Source organism: Delphinapterus leucas, chromosome 7 (genome assembly GCF_059928025.1).
Source record: "Delphinapterus leucas isolate spDelLeu-1000000601 "Yukka" chromosome 7, BTC_Dleu_Yukka2, whole genome shotgun sequence".
NCBI classification, from domain to species: domain Eukaryota; kingdom Metazoa; phylum Chordata; class Mammalia; order Artiodactyla; family Monodontidae; genus Delphinapterus; species Delphinapterus leucas.
Window position 1 is genome coordinate 15,411,613 of NC_143135.1, and position 22,654 is coordinate 15,434,266.

Genomic DNA, 22,654 nt, shown 5'->3' on the forward strand with positions numbered 1-22,654 from the left:
AGCGACTTAGATTTTCCTCGTCTCAGTTTCCACAACCATAGCGTGCGTCTACTGTGCTGGGGTGGGAAGGGTAAAGGTTGACACTAAGTACATGGCGGCTGCTGTGCCGGTGATGATGATGGTGAGGATGACTGGGGAGGAAGCAGGTGCCAGGGAGATGCGCCTGGCCCACACGCCTTGCCTCCCCGCCTGCCCCCTGTCAAGTCATGCCTTGCCCTGCAGAGTCGGCCCCGCCCCTACTCCCAGCTCCGCCGCGGGCCAGGGTCCTGTTCACAGCACCCTTCTTACCCTCGCCCTCCCGGCCTCCTCTCTGCGGCTCCCTGGGTGAGCCCGCCCCTGTCCTCTCATCCTAGCAGACCCCAGGACAGGGACATCTCTGGGACCCTGAGTCCCCCAGGGGCCGTCACCAAGAGGGTCGCTGTCCCCCCGGAAGCCCCAGAGTGGGCTCACCCAGGTGTGTGATGCAGGGCAGAGGCCAGACCACTCCACTCCTGTCAGCTGCTGTCAGCAATTTCCCGCCCCCGCTCCACCCGACCCCCGGAGGCTGCTGGGGCCTCTCCAGCTCCCACCTTGCATCCTTCCCTCGCGCCAGCCCCTCTGAACTTGCAGCTGTTCCTGCCGATGCCCCTACACCCCCAGCATCCTGCAGGAAGCCCACTCCTGTTCCCAGAGGGCGCTGCTTGAGGCATCCGAGGTAACGTTAGTGAGGGAGCAGGGAACTTGGCTCTGGGCCTGACATCCCCCCAGCCCAGAAGGCAGGTGCTGGGGAAGTGACTTCAGAGGGGGCAGCTGGGGTGGGGGGTGCTCATAGCTCGCTGCCCTCTAGCGGCCCCTCCTACCCGCTGCACCTTCCCCAGAAGCTGGGAGGCTCCGCCCCACCAGGCAGGGGGCTGGACACAGATTCCTTCCAGCAGCAGCCTCTCGGACCAACCAGCAGTTCCTGGGCCGGAGGCTCCAACCTGCCCGTTCCGGTCCAAGGAGGCCCACCGCAAGGGGATGAGGAATTCCACTGAGGCCAAGGACAGTCATGGGAATAGGCGGCACGGGAAGTAGCTCATTATGTACCTTACATCATTTGATTCCCACGATAACCCTGGGAGTTAGGAATTATAGTCCCCATTTCACAGATGAGACTAAGAGAGGTGAAGTCACTGGGCCCATCAGCCCCCAAGACCAGGAGGTGTTTTGATTTTATTTGGTTTCGGCTGGAAAGGGGGTTGCCAGGGGAATGGCTGATTCCTGTGGAGTGTGACTGGAGCGGAGGGGGCTGAGTGATGAGCCTTCCACCCCCTTTCCTGTTTGTTCCACTCGCTGTTCATTATTCTACTTCCTTCCACAGGATGCCAGAGGCCTTGGATGGGCCCCAGGGGTCCCAAGCAACACTCAGCAGGGACCGTGCTGTCAGCAGCGGGCGGTTGTGTGCATGTACGTGTAGGTGTGTGCAGGTGAGTGCACAAGACTCCCTACATTCACCAGAACACAAGTGCCATGTAGGTGTCATCACAGCCGTGTTCTCAAGAGCCTAGAACAGTGCCTGGCACACAGCAGGTGGCCATTAAGTATTCCTGGCATGAATAAATGAATGAATGAATGAGCCTTAGCCTACAGGTTCCAAAGACCCCAGGGAGCAGCAGGATATTTTCCCTGAGGCAGTGTGGTAACTTCGGTCTCTGTCCCTCTGCAGGCGAAGGAGGTGGTGGCAGTCCTGGCCCACAACAAGTGCTGGTGGCTGGCCACTCCAGTGTCACCGTGACCCCCTTCACTGCTCCTTGGCCTGAGGGACTTGCTTACCTGGAAGACCCCAGGGCAGGGGCTGGAGGAGGCTCTGCCCTGAAACAGGCAGGATCGGGGTCGGCGGTGGGTTGCTCTGCCTGTCCTGGAATGTTCCAGGCTGGCAGACATTTGGCCTTTCCTGCCTACACTGGCTGGCCACCCACAGCTTAGCGTGAGCAGAGAAGAGCTGGGAGTCTTCCCAGCCGGGAATGGACTGAGCTCAGGGGGTTTCAGGGCCCCGTGTGTGTGTGTGTGTGTGTGTGTGTGTGTGTGTGTGTGTGCACGCACACAGGGGTGGCGTCCAGCAGTGCTCACCCATACAGCCATGCCAGTTATTAAAACACTGCTACAGTTCTCTACTGGGGGATGACAATCCCCCCAGGCCAGCCCCTAGGTGGCCCTGCACCGCCCACCAATCCACACAGAAGGACCCTATTCCAGCTCAAGTCGGGCTTCCACTCCCATTGGTCAGTGTCCGTGCCACACAGCTCCCCTGAAGTCCAGCCTCCTGGACACTTCCTGGGAACTGCCATTGGCTCCCCCCAAAACCCAGAGAGCAAGCTGGCGCCCACCTAGGCCTCCTGCCTGGCCCCAGGGGCTCAGCAGCCAGGCACCGTGGGACCCTTGGCCAGTCCTCAGAACTGGCATGTGCCCTGGCCTGGACCTTGGTGGGAGAGACAGCGGCCCGGGGGTGGCCCCGCCCCACAGAAGGCCTGGCAGCAGCTCAGCTGGCCCAGCCGCCAGGGAGGGACGTCAGAGGCTGGAAGCCCATGGCCCCTGTGGACACATGACTGGCTCTCGGGGCCAGCTGGGAATTAGAGAAGCCAGTCCACAGCACCTCCCTGTGGAATTTCACGGGCCTGGGGCAGAAGCAGGGGGAGAAACTCGGTCCTCCCAGGAGGTAGGAGTGAGCGGCCAGCAGGCTCAGGGCGATGGTGACCAGGTTTCACAACACAACCCTGGGGTCATCCCAGGAAATCTGGGGCAGAGGGAGGCTGTGGAGGCAGGAGGATGTCCTTAGAGTCCGCTCCATGCCGCTCCAGTCCTGCTGCCAGGCCAGCACGTGCCTCAGGAGGTGGGCATGCCAGAGGAAGCCGGCTGCGGCATTTAGCCCACCCCCTAATCACTTACGACATCTTCCCTGTCTTCTCTAAAATATTTTCAGGCACAGTTTTGAACCCACTCCTACTTTCTGTGGCACAGGGCCCATGAGGAGAGGCCAGGTAGAACCTTCTATACTCCCCCATCCCTCCCCTTCACCCACTCGAGAGGGAGGTAGCCAAGGTCCCATTTAGGTCGGAGGTCAGCCGGTGGCCGGGACAGGAGTTACCTCAGGTCTCGCTTGCCCCCCACCTTCTTGAGACTCCCAGCCTCAGCCCCAGAGCCCCAGGCATTTCACGCTGTGTTCTCAGCCAGCTAACATCTGCTGTTGCTCTTTGGGGAAGGGGCTCTGGGCTTCCTGGACCATCCTGGCTCCCCCATTCTTCCACCCAGGACGAGGAGGGTGGAGGAGAGTTGTGCTCAGCTGATTACTAGCCCCAGCCTGGTGTCGTCCCCAACTCCTGGGTCCTGATGAATGCTGAGAAAGCGCCCGGGCAGAGACCCCCGTCTGCAACACCCAACACCCTCACACCTACTTTTCCAGGTGTCCCACTAGGGGCCCCATCCGCAGGCGTCACTGAAGGGCAGGGAAGCGCTGCCATGTGGCCACCTAGACTCTCCCCCCACTGCCTACAGGGCCCCGGCTCCTCAGCGCCCACCTCCTGCAGCCCCTCACTGTGCATTTGCCATCAACAGGTTGGGCAAATCAAATAAACGTGTGTTTATTTCACCCAAGTCTATACTTCCTCATAAATTTACTTTTCTCTAAGTTTTTATATTTTATTAGATGTACTTCCTTTGTGGAATGAGGCAGATTATAAATAAAATAAGCTGGAACAGCTTCACTCAGAGCCCTCAGCCCTCTGAGCTTGGTAAGAGCTGCAGGGAGAGTCCCTGACTGCGGTGAACAGCCCCTTGGAGTTTAAGGTTTTTTCAGCCCAGGGCTGTGCCCAGCACCTCCCACAGGCCCAAAAGCGGGTTTGCCCTGGATTTTAGTGGCAGAAAGCCTCTTGCAAGAAATTAACTGGGTTCAGATCTCTAAGGTGTACCCCCTCCCTCCTTCCTGTATAGACAAGGGCTATCTTCCCCAGGTCCACCGTCCAGCCCATCTCTCTTTGGGGAGCATCGGTAGCTACATCTTTTCAGAGCCTGAGAGACTAAAGCAACTTGATTCAGGAATTACCTTGGAGGGCTGCTAAAGGTGCAGTTTCTTTCTCCCCAGCCCAGATCTGCTGAACCCTGGGATCCGCACTTTAACCAACCTACCCGACTGAGAGACCCACAGGCCTGGAGCTGGTGAAGCACCTGGAGTGACCTGACAACAACTCTGGGTCCCACCAGCTCCAAGGCTGGGGCGGCAGCGCCACCTGGTGGGTCCCGCTGAAACACCTCCACTACCCTTCTCGCCCCACTTGAGGGAGGCAAGTCCCCCACCGGCTCCTTCCTCTGCCTCCAGGGCCCCGGAGAAGCTGGAGAGGAGGAGATGGCAGAGCAAGTGCCACCCTAGACCGGCCGTTCTCCCAGCCTTCCTTACCCACCACACCGCCCCCTTCCACCCCAGGGAACTTCCTCCATCATATGTCCTAAAGCCACCATGATGGCAGAGCATCTGAACGCCTCCTCTGGGCTTTGTGATGCTGGGCAGGGGGTGTGCTGGGGCTCACCCCTGTGCACAAGTAAGAGCTTCCTTTAATGTCTCATCTTGCGTCTTTAAAGACCTCCTGAACTCTGCACATCTTACTCCATCACATTTCTTTAATATGAAAATGTTTCCTTCCTTTGTGAAAAACAGATGCTCTAGAAAGAGGCGGAGTTCATTCTGTGGCTTCACTGATGCACCCCCGCGGCCAGCCCAGGGGCACCTATACCCTGGTCTCGGAGGCCGGAACCTAGGGGTACCATCTACATCTGTTTGAACACACAAATCAAACTCCAGCCACGCCGGCAGCCATGCAAATGGACAAGAGGCAGGCGTCACACTTCTCATGGTCCCAGCTTGAACAGGGGACCAGAGATGCCCCCAAAGGGCCCCCGGCCCTGGAGACAGCAGTCAGGCGGCCACAACTCTCTCCTGCAGACCCAGCCACTCTGTTAACATTACATCTCCCCTTTGGTCCTCCCCCAACCCAGGGAAGCAGCATCCCCACCATGGCAGGCTGGATTGTTACAAATCCTCTTTAATAATCAGTCATCTATGTTTTACAGAACTGTACACAGGGCCCCTCCCCACTCCCCTACAAGGCACAGCCTTACCCACCCATTCCCCGGGGGACAGAGGACAGGAAAAAGCATCCTCTAGCTTCCCTGGACAGCTCAGGGTCCTGGAGAATGCAGGGCCAGCTCTGTACCACACCCGGAGGGTTCACCCGTCTGACTCCCTAGGCGGCCCAGGGCCAGTCCAGACCCTCTGGCCCAGGCAGCCCCGCTCCAGCCCAGCTCACCTAGGCACCGCTCCCACAGCACGGCCCAGACTGATCTGAGCTGCCCGGGTGGGGCTGGCTCAGGCTGGGGAAGGGGTGCTCTCCTCATGTCAGGTAAAGCCCCACCCCCCACCCCGCTACCTCAACGAAAATGTGAAAACCGAGGACAGAAGCATCGTAGTGGAAACAAAGTTGACCCACGCAGTGGGCAGTCACCCGACAGCCCAGGGTGCCTTATCCACCCCACCCCCAACTTTTTAATACACTTCCTCCCGTACAATATACACAGCCCCCAAGGCAGGTAGAAACCCAGCCCACCTGTGCAGGGAGCGTTTTCTCGGAGTTGCCAAGACAACCCTGGCAGACAGTGAGCGGAGGAGCCACAAAAGAGCTGGGGCTTAAGGCTGGCGGCAGAAAAGCAAAGGAGAGGGGTCCAGGCCCCAGGACGCCCCCCACTTCCAGCCAGCACAGGACGGACAAGGGGTCTTGGCAGTGAGGTGGGAGGCAGGCCTGGAGGGGGAGCCAGGGAGACCCCTAGGAGCCCTGAGGTTGGGGGACAGGCAGGGAGGTGGGGACAGCGGCCGCTTCAGTACTTGGGGACCTTGCTGTAGTCTTCGGAATGGACGTGCCGGCACAAGGATATGGAGAGGAGCATCCCCAGAAGCTGTCGAGGGAGAAGGCGAGAGTCAGAGTCAGGCTGGGCTGCCCGGGTCCCCAGAGGCCCCAGGTCAACACACGGGACTCGACCTGGATGAAGCTGATCCTCAACTAGAGCCTCAGGACCAGCCTGTGATTCAGGCGGCAGAGGGGCCGGCGAGGGGCAGTGGTCGGGCCACGCTAGCCGCAGGGCCTCTAGAAGCTGGTAAGCCTCAACCCGCCCCTCCCCGCACCGGACATCTGCAGAGCAGGGACGACCTGGGAGGGCAGCATGGGGAGGGTTGGAGGGGATGGGACCCAGACCTCGATGACAGCGACGCCCACACACACGCCAAGGATGATGCCCAGGTTCTCCTGCAGCCAGGCCTGCACCTTCTCCATGCAGCCCTACAAGTGGAGAACACAGCCACGTCACCCCACGATGGGCCACTTCACCCCATCACTCAGAATCACCAGGGGGGGCCACCCCCAGCCTGGAGGGCCGGCAGAGAGGGGTCTGGGTGTTCCTTGAATGGATACATTGATGAATACATAGATGAGCGAGCCAGGGGGACTGAGGGTCTGAACCCACTGTGCACCGAGCCCAGCCCTACCCGACAGCCATCCACACACCTCCTTGTACACAGGCCACTCGTCGGGGTTGTTGCTGCTCTGGGTCCCATTGCCAACGGGGGCCTCGCAGAAGCCCGTCTGTGGCGAAATGCTGCTGTCGTCCTCCTTGCTCTTGTTCTTGCAGGAACAGGGGTAGGTGATGTTGATGCGATTCATGAGCTCGGCGTTTTCTGTCCAGTTGTAGTAGCTGACCCAGCCGCAGCACTTCACCTGGGCAGAGAAGGGGACAGGCTGTTCGAGTCCATCGCCCACTCAACTGGGGTCTCCCTGGACAGGAGCTCAGATCTGCCCCTTCCAGCTCCCCCCAAGCCCGGTCTCAGCCAAACCACCAGGATTAGAGTTTAGGTTTCACTTTGGCATTTGTGAGCCACAAGGGATTTAAAGGGGCTCTCAGGATATACCATAAACTATGAAAACAGGAGGAAACAAAATCAGCAAAAATATAAAGCAGAGCAGGAGGGACGGTCGAGTTGGAAGAAGATGGTCAAGGTATACGGGATGTGAGGCGGGCAGACGGCACACGGCTAAGAGTTTGGGGGCTGGAGTCACGCTACCGGGTTCAAATCCCATTTCTGCCACCTACCAGCTACTCAACTCTGATCAAAGTGCTGACCTCAACTTCCCCATCTGCAAAATGGAGGGAACAAAGGTTCCTAACTCGGTCTGTTATAAGGACTAAATGAGACGAGGCAGGCAAGGCATCCAGCTCAGGTTGGAGAGCACGGTAATCGCCCGGGTAAGGCCAGTTCCACTTTTCGACTCTGAGAACATGCTGGAGCTGAGGTTTGGCTCTGAGCGTCCTGGTTGCCAGAGTGAAAGGGGAGACATGGTACATCCACCTTTTTAGAGAAAATGCTCTAGTTCCTGAGGCAAAGAGTCTTTCTGGGCTCCATGGGGCTCATGAAGAGGACCCCGAGAGGCTTCAGATCACATGTGGGCTTGAATTCCCGACAGGACTGGGACTTCAGGGACTAAGCCTGTGCCGAGAAATGCCCGTGGAAGGCAGAGCAGAGCCGGGGGAGGGCCCTTTCCATTTCTGGCCCTACCCTGTGCACAGGCAAGCCGCCGCACTTCTCTGAGCCCCGATTTCCTCACCGGAGAATGGGGTGATGACAGCCACTCTGCTAGGGCCCCCGGGAGGCTGAAGGGCTAGCATGGGAGAGCTGTGTGACACCTTGCCCAGCGCGAGGTCGCTTCCCCACCTGCTTCCTTCCTATCTCGGGTGGGAAGTCCCTAACCAGCAGCCCGATGGCCAGCAGAGGGCGTGCCAGGCTCGCTCAGGCGTTCTCCAGCTCCAGGCAGTTTCTAGTGTAGGATTTATTTTTTATGTTGCAGGTGCCTGGCTGCCTCCTCTCCAGCAAGAAAGGCTGGCACCTCAAACCTCTGAGGGCCACCCACAGGCCCTCCCACACCCAAGCAAAATGAGGCAGCTTGCCTTGGTCCTTCGACTGCACCAGGCAGAGCCCGGCTCACCAGGAGCCCCTGCACTGACACCCCCTGTGTCTCAGCGGTTGTGCGTGATGATTAAACATCACCACCCACATGCCACATGATAAGTGCCTCGGGCTTTATAAACTCATCTCACGTGAGCATGGGTCAACAGGCCCGTTTTATACACGAGGAAACAGGCTCAGAGAAGGCCTGGCCGGGAAGTGGCTGAGTTTTGTATCTCAGCCCTGGGAGCCTGACTCACCGTCTGTTTTCTTACCACCATGCCAAGCAGCATCCGACAGACGTCAAATCACCTAGAGGCCCTGCGAACTGCAGGAATCCCCAAGTCAGTCCACCACCTCCCATGACGGGGCGCTCATCACCTCCCCAGGGACCCAGGTCTTCCCCCCGGCTCCTTGAAGGGTGACACTTGTTCATCCTGGGACACCCCGCTCCCTTTAATCTTAGCAAAGGGTCTCAGCCACTGCGGATCAAACCAAAGGTGGCATGAAAAAAGTCTTCCTGTGCTCCTGGAGCCCTCCAGATGACACAGGCTCCCTGTGTCACCAAAACTCTGTGAAGCACACAGGCCAGAAAGTGTCACCCTCCCTTCTTCACAGCTCAGATGATGGACATGCCCATGTTGCCGGGACAGAGACCCATCTCTAGTCTCCACGCTCTCCTGGTGTCAGGCTTTCTCGTGCTTCCTCTCTCTGCCCCTCACATCCTACAGGTCTCCCCAAAGGCAGCCGGAAGGCAGTGCCGGCAGGTCCTAAGCGACTGTTGTGTGCAGGGCCCTCTTGTGACAGAGGGGGAGGCTGCAGCATGGAGAGGGCGGCTCGTGGCCAAGGGCACACAACATCTGGGACCACCAAAGGGGGGCAGTCGGGATCCCATCACTGAGGGCGCTTTGCGTGTGTGCTGATTGGTTCATCATCGAGGCGGGCTGGGAACCCAGTCAGTCAGTCAGTCAGTCGTCAGTTGTTTCATCCATCAGACTGTCATTCATTCATTTAGACAATCGGTCAGTCATTCTGTTAGTCATTCAGCCGGTTTGTCAGTCATTCTGTCAGTCAGTCTGCTTGTTAGTCAGTCAGCCAATCAGTCATTCTGTTAGTCAGTCAGTCATTCTATCAAGCAGTCAGTCTGTTATTTTGTCAGTCAGTCAGTCAGTCAGTCAGTCAGCCAGCCAGTCTCTCGCTTTAATTGAGGTGGAGAACACACACACACACACACACACACACACACCCCAAAGTGTACAAATTCAGCTTGATGAACTTTGCCACCCATATTGGCATAACCACCACCTGGACCAAGATTTGAATAGAACATTCCTTTCACCCCTGAAGGTTCCCGCGGCTCCTCCCCAAAGGCAGCCTCCACTCGGACCTGCGTCAGCGTCTCAGCTCTGGCACCCAGTTTCTTTTTTTTGTTGATCAAATATTTTTATTTTAGGAATTTAAGGCTAATCGGTAGTAAGAAATCTGACAACATACTTTATTATATCAGCAACTCATAGAATCATTTTCATAGATATGGAAGTTTTCAATAAACGTTAACTTTCATTCCCAATTAAACTAGAAGTAAAATGGAAACAAGGGGATTCCTTGGGGCTGTGCATTTTAGCTGACAACCATTATTTAAAAACTTAAGCTTTCTTACCTTTATGATAAAATACAAGGATTCTGAACCTGCTAACCAGCTGATAGCAAACAGCTGGCCCGGTAACCACATAACTTTCCAGAGAACTAGTTAGCCAGACAAGTTATCCTTTAGCTCTTACCACCAAACTCTCTTATGTTACAAAATGCTCAAGACATTCTGCAGAATGTCACGGCACCCGGTTTCTTAACCTCCAAGGGGAGCTGCCAGCACGCCCCAGTCCGGCTTCAGAGGAGAGGGTCGAGGGCTACCCCTGCTTCTGGCCACTTGGGGACAGCCCTGGAGCAGCCTCCAGCGCCCGGGGCCCCTGGGCAAGGAAATGCTGGGGATGGCAGGAAGTGGGGCTGCTCAGGAGCCCTGCCCCCAACAGATACACACTGACACTCAAACAGCTAACATCGTCTGTCTGTCGGGCACAACCAGGCCCACAGACGACCAGCCACAGACACACAGAGGCCAGTCTCCCATGTGCCTCACCTGAGCCTGCACGTAGTCCCAGGCCTCCTGAAGGCTGTCCTCGTGACCATCCGTGTAGTTCTGAATGAGCTTGGTCACGATGCTGCCCATCTCCTGCTTCAGCTGCAGAGGGGAGAGTGAGGACCGAGGTCAGATTCCCTGAAACCCGCACCCCACCTCTGGTCATATGTGCTTAAGCTGCCTCTCCCCCACTCCCCCCAAACACTGGGGACACGCTCACAGCTCAAAAGCGTTTCGTCACCCATTCCAACCAATTTTCACTTTCCTGGTACTTCCTGGGTACCTTCTCCCCCGGTCACCATGCTAAGCCCAGTGTGGTCAGGGTCAAAAACTCCCACCTGGGCTTCCCTGGTGGCGCAGTGGTTGACAGTCCACCTGCCGATGCAGGGGACACGGGTTCGTGCCCCGGTCCGGGAAGATCCCACATGCCACGGAGCAGCTGGGCCCGTGAGCCATGGCCGCTGAGCCTGCGTGTCCGGAGCCTGTGCTCCGCAACGGGAGAGGCCACAACAGTGAGAGGCCCGCGTACCACACACAAAAAAACAAAAAAACAAAAAAAAAACCTCCTACCTGACCGTCTCCTCAGCACTCAGCAGCACATGACCCTTTAGATGGGAATCTGTCCACGTCACTGCTAAAAACCATCCAGGGGCCTCTCACCACGCTCTGGAGACACACCACTGTCTTCTCAACAGCCCACAAGGCCCTACACCATTTGGCCCTGCTCTTTCCAGACTTCGTTTCCTCTGATTGTCCTCCCTCTATTTCAGTTACACAGGTCTTGCTGTCTTTGTGCGAGGCATACTCCTGCCTCAGGGCCTTTGCACTTGCTGTCCCCTCCGCCTAGGATCCTGTTTCCCCAAATATGAATGTAGCTGACTCTTCCATTTTCTTTACAGCTCTACTCAAATGGCACCTCCTCAGAAAGACCTTCCTGGACCACCCAGAAAATGTCAGCCCTTCTCTGTCTCCTCCAAGACCCTCTTTATCCTACAAGGGGAAGCATGATATATTTTTCTTCATAGTCTCGTCATTACCTGCTCCCCTGTTTCCAGGATTTATGGTCTCTCTCCCCCACTGGAACATCAGCTCTGCGGGGGCAGGGACTGGGTCTGACCCAGCCTGGCCAGAGTAAGTGTGTGGCGAGCACGGATAAGGGACGCGTGTGTAACCCCGCCACCTGCCCCACGCCAGGGCCCCACAAAGTTTGCATCCCGCCTGTGCTGGGACTCCAGGGCCCCCCATGGAGGAAGAGAGAAGCACCTGCTTTTCACTAACCCCACAGAGAAAACAGTCATTTACAGTGAAGGCAGGCACGGGGTGCAGAGATCAAAGGGCTTCAGCCCCCAAGGCCTCTTACTGGGGCTCTGAATAGAGGATCTCACCACGGCAGCTTTTCAGGAGCAAGTCAGCTGTGCAAGGGAGGCAAACCCGAAACCAGCCTAAGAGCTGCGGACACGTTTCCCTCGGCCCAGAGGCCGGGCCCCACCTGCCGACTTTGCCCAGGGGCCTCCCCGGGTGCCCCAGCAGGGACAGGCTGGTCATGGTCACCTGCTGTCCCTGCAGAACCCTGGGGCAAGGTGCCCGAGAGGGGTAGGGGCACCGAAGGGACAGCCCCGCACCTGGTCCTCTGCTGCTGAGAAAGAGGAATTGGGGAGATGGGACAGGTGCCTCCAGGGGGGCGCTTACAGAGCCTGGCTCAGAAGCCCGTGAACAGGGCTTCCGCCAGCTCCTCACCGAATGCAGCGCTCAGAGAACCCACATCCTCCAGACCGACCTTCGAGCTGCTGCGGGCCTGGCTCCCCGCCCCACTCCCTTCACCAACCCTGTGAGACCAGCCCCACCCCCAGGCAGCCCCACCCTCTGGAACTGCTCTCTGCCCCCTCCCTTTCCATAAAACTCTTAGCGAAGCATCAATACTTCTTTGATATCACGCACACGGAGCTCTACAATTTGCAGAGCTTGCCTGTCAGTAACGAATCACGGCAGCAGCCGCTGACTTTGATCTAACGCTTATTATTACCAGCGCCACGCTGAGGACTTTTAAGGCAGAGTTTCACTTGAATCCTCTTATTATTACCAGCGCCACGCTGAGGACTTTTAATGCAGAGTTTCACTTGAATCCTCTTATTATTACCAGCGCCACGCTGAGGACTTTTAAGGCAGTGTTTCACTTGAATCCTCTTATTACCAGCGCCACGCTGAGGACTTTTAAGGCAGTGTTTCACTTGAATCCTCTTATTATTACCAGCGCCACGCTGAGGACTTTTAAGGCAGTGTTTCACTTGAATCCTCTGAGCAGACCTATGGCCCAGGTACTGACCTCGTTCCCTCATTATGGGGGTGCAGAAAACGAGGCCCAGAGAGGTTAATTAACTTGCCCAAGGACTCACAGCCAACATGTGAAGAGCTGGGGTTTGGACCCAGGCTCTTCTGATTCCGGAACCCAAGTTTTTACCCATTAAGCTCTATCGGCATTTAAACCACATGGCCGTACCTTGCAGCAGGTCAGAGCAGTTTTAAGGAGGGCCCAGAGAAGCTCAGTGGTTTGCCCATGTCACACAGCGGGGGTTGTCTGCCTGCAGAATCTCAGTCTTTTTGCCCCGACTGTCTCTGCTCCACCTCGACTCCCCGGTGAGCAGATGATCCCTGAGGCGTGGAAAGGAGGGGGTCCCCAGAGGCATGTGCATAGACAGCCATCTCCCCACATCCCCCACCCACCGACCTGGGCTCTATTTATACTCGGCATGGTTGCCGCAGCAGCACAGACTTCCCTGTTTCAGGCCCCAGAAACGAGAAGGTCATGGAAGCTGGGTGGTTTCCACTGAGGCTGGGTGGTTTCCATGGAAACACCACAACCATCCTCCAGCCCAGAATGGGGCTGAGGGACACGACCGGGCCACGGGGACCATGGCTGCAGGGGCTGGTTCAGCCTGGAGCTGAAGCAAATGCCCAAGAGGCGGTGTCAGGAGCCCAGGGAAGTTACCCTGGCAACCAGGCCATTCCTGAGACAAGAAGGAGCAGCGAGGGAGAGTGAGAAGACACTCACCATCTCACTTCATCCCTGCTGCAACCTCTCTGTGGTTTCTGCCTGCCCCACAGCTACTCTCCCTTCTTGAAACAGCAGTTCCCTTGCTTAGCAGTAAGCACCCCTCAATCCCTCTATGTGGCTGGGAAGCCCTGCCCCCTTGCTGCCATGGGCAAAGACCCAGGCTGCCACTTAGTGCCTTCCACACCCTGACCACAGCAAGCGGTCTAGGGATGGGCATGTGACCCGAGGTCACACACATGGGCCCTCTATTTCTGCTAATCTGGTGGGATGAGGGCCTGAGCTGTTGGTGGCCACCCCAAGAGCCACTGGGGATAGCTGGCCTGAGGAGGGAGCCAATGGAGGAGAGCAGGGCCGACCATGGAGAGGGACAGTCTTGGTGGCAGCCTTTAGAAGGCTGGATCCAGCTGAGCCTGCAGCCAGATCTGGCCAGATCTGGGTTACTTTCACATGTAATAAAGAGTCTTGCCCAGGAATGGCCGCATAATTTACAACCCAGTGCAAAATGAAAATGCAGGACTCCTTATTTCAAAGTGATTACGAATTTCAAGACATCAAACCAAGCACGGCACCCTTCTAAGTGTGGGACACTGTGTGGCTGCTCGGGGTACACACCCAGGAAGCCAGCCCTGGTTCTGCCCAATACCATCCTCCCCACTTCCCAGAAGAGAAAACCAAGGCTCAGATAGTGGCAACAACTTCCCAAGATTAGACAGCCGGCAAGCAGACGGGATATGACCATAACCTGCCATATGCAGCTCTGGAACCCTGAGATTCTAATCACAGCAAGCCACCCACCATCTCCACCTGGCCTGAGGCCCTTCCATCCTCTGGCATGACTCTCTTCCCCCCCAACCCCATGCTGTGCTTTTATGTCACCTTGTAGTGTGACTTTTCTCAGAGAGGTAGAATTAGAAGACACCTTTGAGTCCAACATATCAACCAGATGTAAGAATCCTCCCCATACTTTTCCACGCTCTGCTTAAATGCTCCCTGTGATGGGGACCTCAGTATCACACAAAATAGCACTTTGCAGGTTGGGGAGGCTCTTGATACAAGCAATTCATTTCAAGTTGAGCCTAAATGACTTCTACCCATCAGTTTTTATCCTCCCTCTCCCCCCCAAGTCCCAGCTGGGACCACAGAAAACAAATCAAATTGTTCTCTCCCGGGACAAACATCATTCAGATATTTGAGACTCAACCACGTCCCCCTTTACCCCCTCCTCCCCAGGGTAAGTCTCCAGGCTCCTTTGATGGCTCTTTGGGATGGTGTTCAGCCCTCTCTCCATGCTCTAATGTGTCAAATTGCCTCTTACAATGAGGTGCCCCCATGCAATGTAAGGGACCCACACCTTCCTGTCCCCTCCCCGGTTTCCCACAGAAGGTGTTGCCAATGCTTTGAGGCTTCATCCTGGGATCCTGGCAAGAAATGAGGACCCTTTGCCCTGGTGAATGTGGAGGGGGTGGCATGTTTACTTTCAGTGACCATCCAAGTCTTTTCTGAGAGTCCGGCTGCAATCTACATAACCAGTTACCCCAGATTTCAGCAGGAGGACCACGTCGTATGCTCCCGGCCCCGCCCCCATAGGCTCCCTGAGGGTGGGGCCTGAGTCAGGTATGGGAGCCACGCACGCAGGTGCTTGAGAGTCTCCGCCCATTGCTCTCCACATTCCTTTCCAGAAGGACAGCCTGGACGCCTTCTTCCCCCCTTTCCAAAAGGGAAGAGAAAGGTCACCATCGCCTCCCCCTGTCCCGGCTCCAGCTGCCTCCCTATGGCAGTAGAAACCCAAGCTAGTGGATCAGGAAGCTTCCATCACAGGGAAACAGACATCTCACAGAGCGGCACTGTCCTCAAGGAACACGTTTTACCACGTGTGCACTCAGTCCTATGCGCATGGCTATTTGGCTACTTTGGGCTTCTTAGGTGGGAGAGGGAAGGAGGAGGGAGGGAATCACAGTTCTCCTGGCTGGCCACCCTCTCTGGGGAGCACACAGCAGTCCAGCCCAGCCAAGGTCACCACCCCCAACCCCCGGCTCCCACCCAGACCCTGCGAGCCCCTTCCCTCCACACTCTCAGATCTCAGACCTTCTGCACAAGCCACTGATATAACCTTTCAGAGCCTCAGCGGTCTCACACGTGCAGGCCAGTGGTGCAGCCTGCGTGAGTGCACCAAACCCAGCTCCCAGCACATGCTGGGAACCAGTTACAAGTTCACCTCCTTCCTCACTGACCTCCCACCCTTCACTGCCTGGAGAGAACAAGTCAGAATCCCAGAGTGTCAGAGCTGGGAATGGCCCAAGAGGTCACCTGAGGCTCAGAGAGGCTGGGTAACATGTTCAAGGTCACATAGCAAAGAGCGGCACCCCCCCCAACCCCAAACCCCGAACACAGGGCCCTGAATCCCAGACCTGTCCTTTTCCCACTAAACGGGGGCTAGATAGTGATCAGATGAGGAAACAGCCAGAGGACTCTTAACTCCACACCTACATCCTGGTTCCCACAGCCCTCGCTAATACGGACATTAATACTGGCGACAACAGGAACAGCTGCCATCTACTGGGCCCTCACTAGGCATTAGTGAAGTTAGTAATGGTGACAGTAATAATAAACTCTTGCAACGATGCCAGCAAACATCTGCTCTGCACCGGACGGACACTATGCCCTTCCCATCTGTCAACGCTCTCCATCCTTGCCACCACGCTATCAGGTGGCCTTTGGGGCCAGTGGGCTCTGGCACTGAGAAACGTTCAGACTTTAGGAAGGGCTGGGAGCTATGTGTCACCCCCCGCCCCTGCCCACACACAATCTCTCTCATTCATATTTCCCAAGGGGCACCTAAAGGGGGTAAACCATGGCCATCAACAAGCTCATTTCCGTTCCGGTTCCATTTTGCCACCAAATGAGTTGCAAATGGTATTTTTGTTTTTCAAAGTGTTTTTTGGACTTTGGAATCGCAGATAAATAGAGCAGACCTGTAGGATTACTGCCATTTGACAAAGGAGGGAACTGAGGCACAGAGAGGCTGAGTAACTTGCCGAGGGTGTCAGAGCAGGGCTCCAGCATGGGCAGTTTGGTTCCGGGGTCCAGGCCCTGGGCCACCACTCTATATTTTCTACAAGCCTTGCAGTCTGGGTTCCCTGCAACCCTGGCAGGGGTGGGGGCCAGCCAGGTCTATTCTCCTCCATTGACAGACACAGAACCCACGGCTTGGAAGGCCTGTGCTTTGCCCAAGGCACCCAGCCTCCCCTGTTGCTGCCCTGGGAACAGTGGCTGCTGGGAGGAAGGACAGATAACGGCCCTGGAGACCACCTCAGGGAGAGCCCAGAGGCTCAGTCCCTCCCACCCGCCCAGGAGGCCTGGAGAGAGAAGGAAGATCGGACCCATCGCCTTCCAGAAAGCCTGCTTCCTTCAGGCTCACACAAGTCCCACCTCCCCAACTGGGCCTCATCTGCAGGAATAAACACCACCAGGGCATGTTTAGTCTTCCACTGGGATTTACAATGCGCTAGGAAAGAAAAAATAAATCATTCATTCCAACTCGGGCGATCGAGTGGCGCCAGAACTTCCCCAGCAAAGCCAGGAAATTTCCCCCTGCTTTCCAGAAAAGGAGGTGGGCCAAGGTGAGGCCAGCTGGGGCTGTGGGCGGGAGGTGTGAGGTGTGGAGCCTGGGGGTTGCGGGGAAGCACAGGACGGGACGGTGGGGTACCACGACAGACACAGCCTGGACTGGAGTCAGGAGAGCTGATTCTCCAAACAAGCCCTGCCCTGGGGCCGGGGGGCGCCTCTAAGGCATGGCTCCCTGTCAGCGGCCAGGCAGATTATACCAGCTCGAGGGGAGGAGCATGGAGTAGAGGAAGGCATGGCCTTGGGTCGGAGGGATGGAGATGGAAATCTCTGCTCTGATGCATCTGAGCTGAGTGTGACCGTGGCCCAAAGTCACTGTTTTTCTGGGCCTCAGTTTCTTAAACTTGAAAATGCTCTCGAAACTAAAACGTGCGCCAAGTGGCTAGCTCAGACCCTGGGATGTGGTTGGCGCTCACAGATGGGCACCGTCTTTATTACTGTGAGATGGGGAAACACAGGGGTGAAAAGGTGGACTGCCTGACACCCCTGCCATGTTGACCAGCTTCTGAGTCACAGGAACCTGCTCACTGGGGCCCAGTTCTTAACCACTCTCTCTGTAATGTACCACTGACTGGGTCCCAGAGAAGCCCCAGGGGTCACAGGGTGGAAATGAAGACCTAACCCCATAGTACTTGCACTGGAAAAGTAGTTTCCCTTCCCTAAACACTGGCTTTCTGTCTGGCACCAAGCGAACTTCCTTTCATCTACTAAACTGCTATTTCCCCTTTTGCCTTGGCTGCCAGGAAGCTCAGTGTTCAAGTTAGCTCTCAGCTGCTGTTGAGTATGCTGTCCCCTAGCTTCAGGAACAGTGGCCTTCTTCTGTCTCAGTGTGCATTCGGATCTTTCTCATACTGATTTTAGTTGCTCTATGCCTATGTTGGAAGCCAGCTCCAGTTCTCCTGGGAAACAGGCTGGGCGGATTATAAATAAGTAAAGCAGATTCAGGTAGGAACCACTATAATGAAAGTTTCACCAGCATGAACCCAGAAGCCAGGCTGCCAGGGTTCAAATCCTGGCTTTGCCACTTACTAGCTGTGTGACCTTTGGCCCAGTGACTTAACCTCTCTGTGCCTCAGCTTCCACATCTGAAAATGAGGGTATTCATACCCATGACCTCAAAGGCTTGCTGTGAGGAACGAATAATTAAATGCAGTACATGCAAAGCGTTTAGTGCCAGGCTTGTTCTAAATTCTATTAAGCATTAGTTGAGATGTTGCTGTAATGTTTTCTCAGCTTCCTTCCAAGAGAGATCTGTGGCAACTTGACCTTCAAGTGGTAAAATGTAGGAGATCACCTGGCCGCTGGCTCTGCCAGCCCAGTCAGTGGACAAGAACTGTAGCCCTGGAGGAAGGCAGGGTCCCAGCCTCAGCTGAGCCGTGGGTGAACTCCGACTGGCCTCAGGGAGCCTGGGCTCTCACCTGGCCTGGCCACTGACCACTCTGTGCCCTCACCCCTCACCTGCAGGATGAGGACGTGAGGCTCAGGGAAAGAAGGAACGTAAAGTGGCTAACACTGCGCCCAGTATCTGGTGTGTGCCGAAGAGGGATTAGGGATGAGGGGTTATCGTCACTACTACCGATGCTGTCGTTGTTATTCATCTCTCTGGGCATCTGCTTCTCTGCCCGTCAACGTAACACTTACACGGCAGAGCTGCTGGGAGGACGAGACAATGTGTATAAAGCTTCTAGAAAACACCACGTGCACGGAGTAGGTGCTCCACAATAACCGTGACAGCCACAATCGACTGGCAGGCCCAATAGCCATCGCCAGCTCCCTCCTCTCTTACGTCTCTGTCTTTAGAGCCTGTAGGCTGGATACTCACTTTCTCAGCCTCCCTTGAAGCTAGGGGTGTGTTAATAACCCAGACTGGGGGAGAATTTTGGGAGGCTTGCTTTTCTGATAAAAGGGGTGGCCATGGCTGGCACTAGCCCACTCCCTTTCTTCAGGCCACAGCAGCACAGATGTTGTACCTGGTGCTGTGGCAGCCATCTCGCGGCCATGAGGTGAGTGGCAAGATGAAGGAAAGCCGTCACAATAAGGATGCTGAACAGACAGCCAGAACCAGGGCCTCTGAGCTTCCAAACCTGACTTCTGGTTCAGTCAACAACAAATGTCCTTAGAGTTGAAGCCCCAGCATGTCTGATTTTTTATTCCTCAACGTTGAGTGTCTTCCCGCTGACACGGGAATAATGTTTTCATTGACAGTCTCCTCCCTGGGCCTCATCTGTGGATGAGGTGCCGAGAACTGTGCTAAGTGTTTTGCTAAGATAAAGATCATCTCACTGAATCATCACAGAAACCCTGAGAGTTAAATTTATTAATGTCCCCAGTTTACAGAAGGTGGAACAGGCACAGAGAGGAAAGCAGCTTGCCCACGGCCACACAGCTAGAAAGTGGTGGGATCGAGCCAAGATCTGGGCCCAGCAGCGACTCCACCGACCTGTGTTGTCCTCTCCTCTAACATTCTGCCATGTGACCACAGGGGGCCGGAAGCCTGGGAGGCTGACCTGGCACCTATGGGTTCCCGGTTTTTCTTTTCTTGGCTGCAACGCATGGCTTGCGGGATCCTAGTTCCCTGACCAGGGATTGAACCCGCACCCCTGGCCGTGAAAGTGCGGAGTCCTAACCACTGCACCGCCAGGAAATTCCCCACCTATGGGTTTCTCTGTGACAACTAAGAGGCCTCTTGTCTAGCCCCCGTCCCAGGCCAACCCTGCCCCCCACCCCACATGGCTGGTCCAGCCCAGGTCGGGGGGTGGGGACGAGGGGGGTGCTTACCTTGCCCATGTTGAAGTAGAATAAGACCCCAGCAGTCACCTGGGCGATGAGAATCAGGAGGAGGAAGGCAAAGTACTGGGAACACAGAGCAGGCACAGAGTCAGCTGGGGGCTCCCACCAAGTCCTACATGCCTCAGACACCCTCACCCAGGCTGGGCTGGGGCTCTACTCAGGCCCCTCTGGGCGGGATGAGGGGGGCTGGGCGGGCGGTGGTGGAGGACCATACTCACCATCCCCAGCAGGCAGCGGACCTCATTGACAGCACCAATGCAGCCCAGGAAGCCCATGAGCATGGTGAAGCCGCCCACGCCGATGAAGACATAAGCCCCCGCCTTGAGCGAGGTGGAGGAGGTTTCTGCGGGTGGACAAGAGCACCCGATTCAGCCTGCTTATCTCGCCCGTATTAAGTACAAAACGGGGCAGGGCTGCTACCAAATCCCTGCCTTGGGGTCAGGGCTCTGGGGTCAGCCATCCAGCCGGAAGCCTGTTCCTTCACCAGCTTTAGAAGCTGCCTCCCCTAGATGTGCGCCCCACCCCGCATCTATCCTATCCCCACCTCCCAACCGTCCGGCTTTCGTTTTTCTCCTCAGCGCTTACCAGGATTGAAAAGACTCTCGTTCTACCGGCCTATCTCGCTCATTGTCTGCGGCCTCCACAAGCCTGTGAGCTGCACGAAGGCAGGGACTCTAGTCCCTGCTGAACCCCCCGCCCCCAGAACTGTGTCTGGTACAGCAAAGTGCTGGATGGGTAACTGTTGAATGAAAGAACCACAGACTGGCAGGTTCCGCTGAGGCCACAGACGCTGAGGGCCTGCCTCCCTCCTCGTCCGTGACCAAATGCCGGCCTCCCTTGCCCACTCCCTAGGCCTCAGGGGCTTCACATGTGCCATCTCCCCTCTGCCAGAACTCTACCCAGTAGGTACCAGCACGGCCATCTCACAGATGAGAAAACTGAGGCTCAGAGAGGCACACCAGCATGGGCCAGAGCTGGGACTTGGAGACAGGCAACCCCCCCAGCGCCACACTCTTTGCGCTGAAGCACCGGGCACGTGTACGGACACAGGCGTGATGTTCATTCATGTGTTCAGCCCCCAAAGATTTACCCGGGGCCCACCGTATGCCAGGCTCTGTGCCGCCTGCTGGGGATACAGCCGTCAGCCTGCCGAGGTCCCCACGCCATGAAGCTGATGGGGTGAGGAGTGTCTCTTCTGGCTGTGTGAAGGGTCGGGAAGCTACTGAAGCCGGCTAAGGTCAGGGACATGGGCAGGGAGGGGCCGGGGTGGTGGGGGAAGGCTGGTCTGAGCAGGTGACATGATCGCTCAGCTGAGAATGAAGCAGTCAGCCGAGTGAAGAGCTGAGGAAAAGCATTCCAGGCCGTGGGAACAGCAGGTGCAAAGGCCTGAGGAAGGAGTAAGCTCAGCGTGTTTGGAAAATAAAAAGGTCAGAAAGAACGGATCAGTGTGAGTGAGAGAGGAGTCTGACAGGCGACATGCCTGAGGCGGAGAGACAGGGGCCTAAAGGCGATGACAGAGCCCCCGGGGTAGGTGGAGGTCAGAAGTTTCGTTGGGGCACTTGACCAGCATTTCCCAAGAATCCCAACGGATCACACAGGGAGAAGCTCATGTCCTTCTCCAGCTCCCCGGTGTGAGGTGTGTGGGGTCCCCTCTACCCTGAGGCTGTGACGCGCTAGGTGGACCAGGGTGGACGCGCCCCCCCGGCAGGCAGGGCGCTGCGGGCTCTCTCCCCTGACAGCCCAGGCACTCCAGGGAGGCTGGCGTGGCACTCTCAGGGTGTGGGGTGTTTCCAGAAGGGGGCAGAACATCCCGGAGAGCCTCAGCAGATCAGGAGGACCTCTCAGGGATGCAGACTCCCGGGTCTGTCAGAGCCAGGCAGACTTTCCAGGAGACCGTCTGGAATCTGCATGGTGAATGTGCTTCCCCGATGTCTCGGGCACAGCCAGGGCTGCCACAGTTGCCCATCAATAGGCTGACTGACCACCATTCCCTGGGGGCACCTCAGAGGGGCTGAGATCCCCACCTCGACCACAGACGGAGCATTAGGGCCCTTAAGGAATAACGACAAAGCTGGAGTGTGGGTGGGGAGGAAAGTGTGATCCAGCTCCATCCACTTCCTGGGCACAGACAGAATGTTCTGGAGCTCAGGAAAAGCCCTGGCCAGCCCACTCCACTCTCAGGCACCAGGGGAGGGAGGCCCCCGCTCAGCTCCTCACAGGAGCCCCCAGGAGCTGGACAGAGGCCCCGAGGGGCTGAGTGAGGGGCTTCCTTTTTACTCCAGGCCCTCACCGCCCTGGCTCTCAGCCATCAACCACAGCAGGGGAAGGCCATCAAAGTTTGCTTTTCTTAAACTTCCTGGGTTTGGGTTCCAACAAGCCCTCCCAGCGAATACTCCCCCCATCAAAAGGCAAGTGGCACTGCCTGGAAATCCACTGTGTGCCAGCCCTGAAAAAGGCCCTTTATCCAAACCATCTTGCTGAATTTCTGCCGTGGCCCAATGAGGGTAGATTGGCACCTTGATCTGTCTGTAAGGGCCCAGAGCGGGCAAGAGGCCGCAGATGGGGCCCAAGGGGCAAGGCTGGAGGCTGAGACCCCCACTCGGGTCCTTCTCTTGGGAGGCCAGCCAAGCTGCGGTGTGGCGTCTCTCTTTTCTCAGAAGATTTCAATACCAGTCCCTGTCTTCCTCCTGGGTCTCAGGCTGGCCCTGATCTGAGCAACCTGACTTAGGAAGGAGTGGGGTAGTCCGCCCACTGTGCACCAAGGCCAGCATCTTCTTGGTTTTATTGGGCCTCGGAGGTACCAGCGAGGTGGGGAGGAAGTGGCCCAAACTGAAAGTGACTGAGGAGCACGAGAAGAGGGTGCCACTTAATCCCAGCTTTGCTGCTAACAGGCTCTGACCCCGGGCAAGCCATTTTCTGGGCCTCTATTTTTGGCTCTGTGAAATAAAACTAGTTCCTACTTCTTAAAGATGTTCTAAGGTTCAGATGGTATTATAAACTAATTTAACAATCACTTATGTAGGGTTTACTATTTGCTAGAAACTGTTATTAACTC

The 22,654-nt window shown here is 56.5% G+C and overlaps 1 protein-coding gene across 4 annotated transcripts in view; it reads right to left on the bottom strand.

The window, feature by feature from the left end:
- Positions 1-5,031: 5,031 nt before the first annotated feature.
- CD82 (CD82 molecule) overlaps positions 5,032-22,654 on the bottom strand; it is a 52,141-nt gene continuing 34,518 nt past the window's right edge. For 3 of the 4 annotated variants that reach the window (XM_089914900.1, XM_089914899.1, XM_089914902.1), the window contains 7 exons: positions 19,818-19,942; positions 19,588-19,662; positions 10,472-10,615; positions 10,134-10,235; positions 6,564-6,773; positions 6,255-6,338; positions 5,032-5,958 (listed from right to left, as the gene is read on the bottom strand). In XM_089914900.1, the coding sequence (XP_089771026.1) occupies positions 5,881-5,958; positions 6,255-6,338; positions 6,564-6,773; positions 10,134-10,235; positions 10,472-10,615; positions 19,588-19,662; positions 19,818-19,942 (818 nt within the window). In that variant the 3' untranslated portion in view covers positions 5,032-5,880. The remainder of the gene's footprint in view (positions 5,959-6,254; positions 6,339-6,563; positions 6,774-10,133; positions 10,236-10,471; positions 10,616-19,587; positions 19,663-19,817; positions 19,943-22,654) is intronic. The other variant, XM_022592191.3, reaches the window with a different exon arrangement.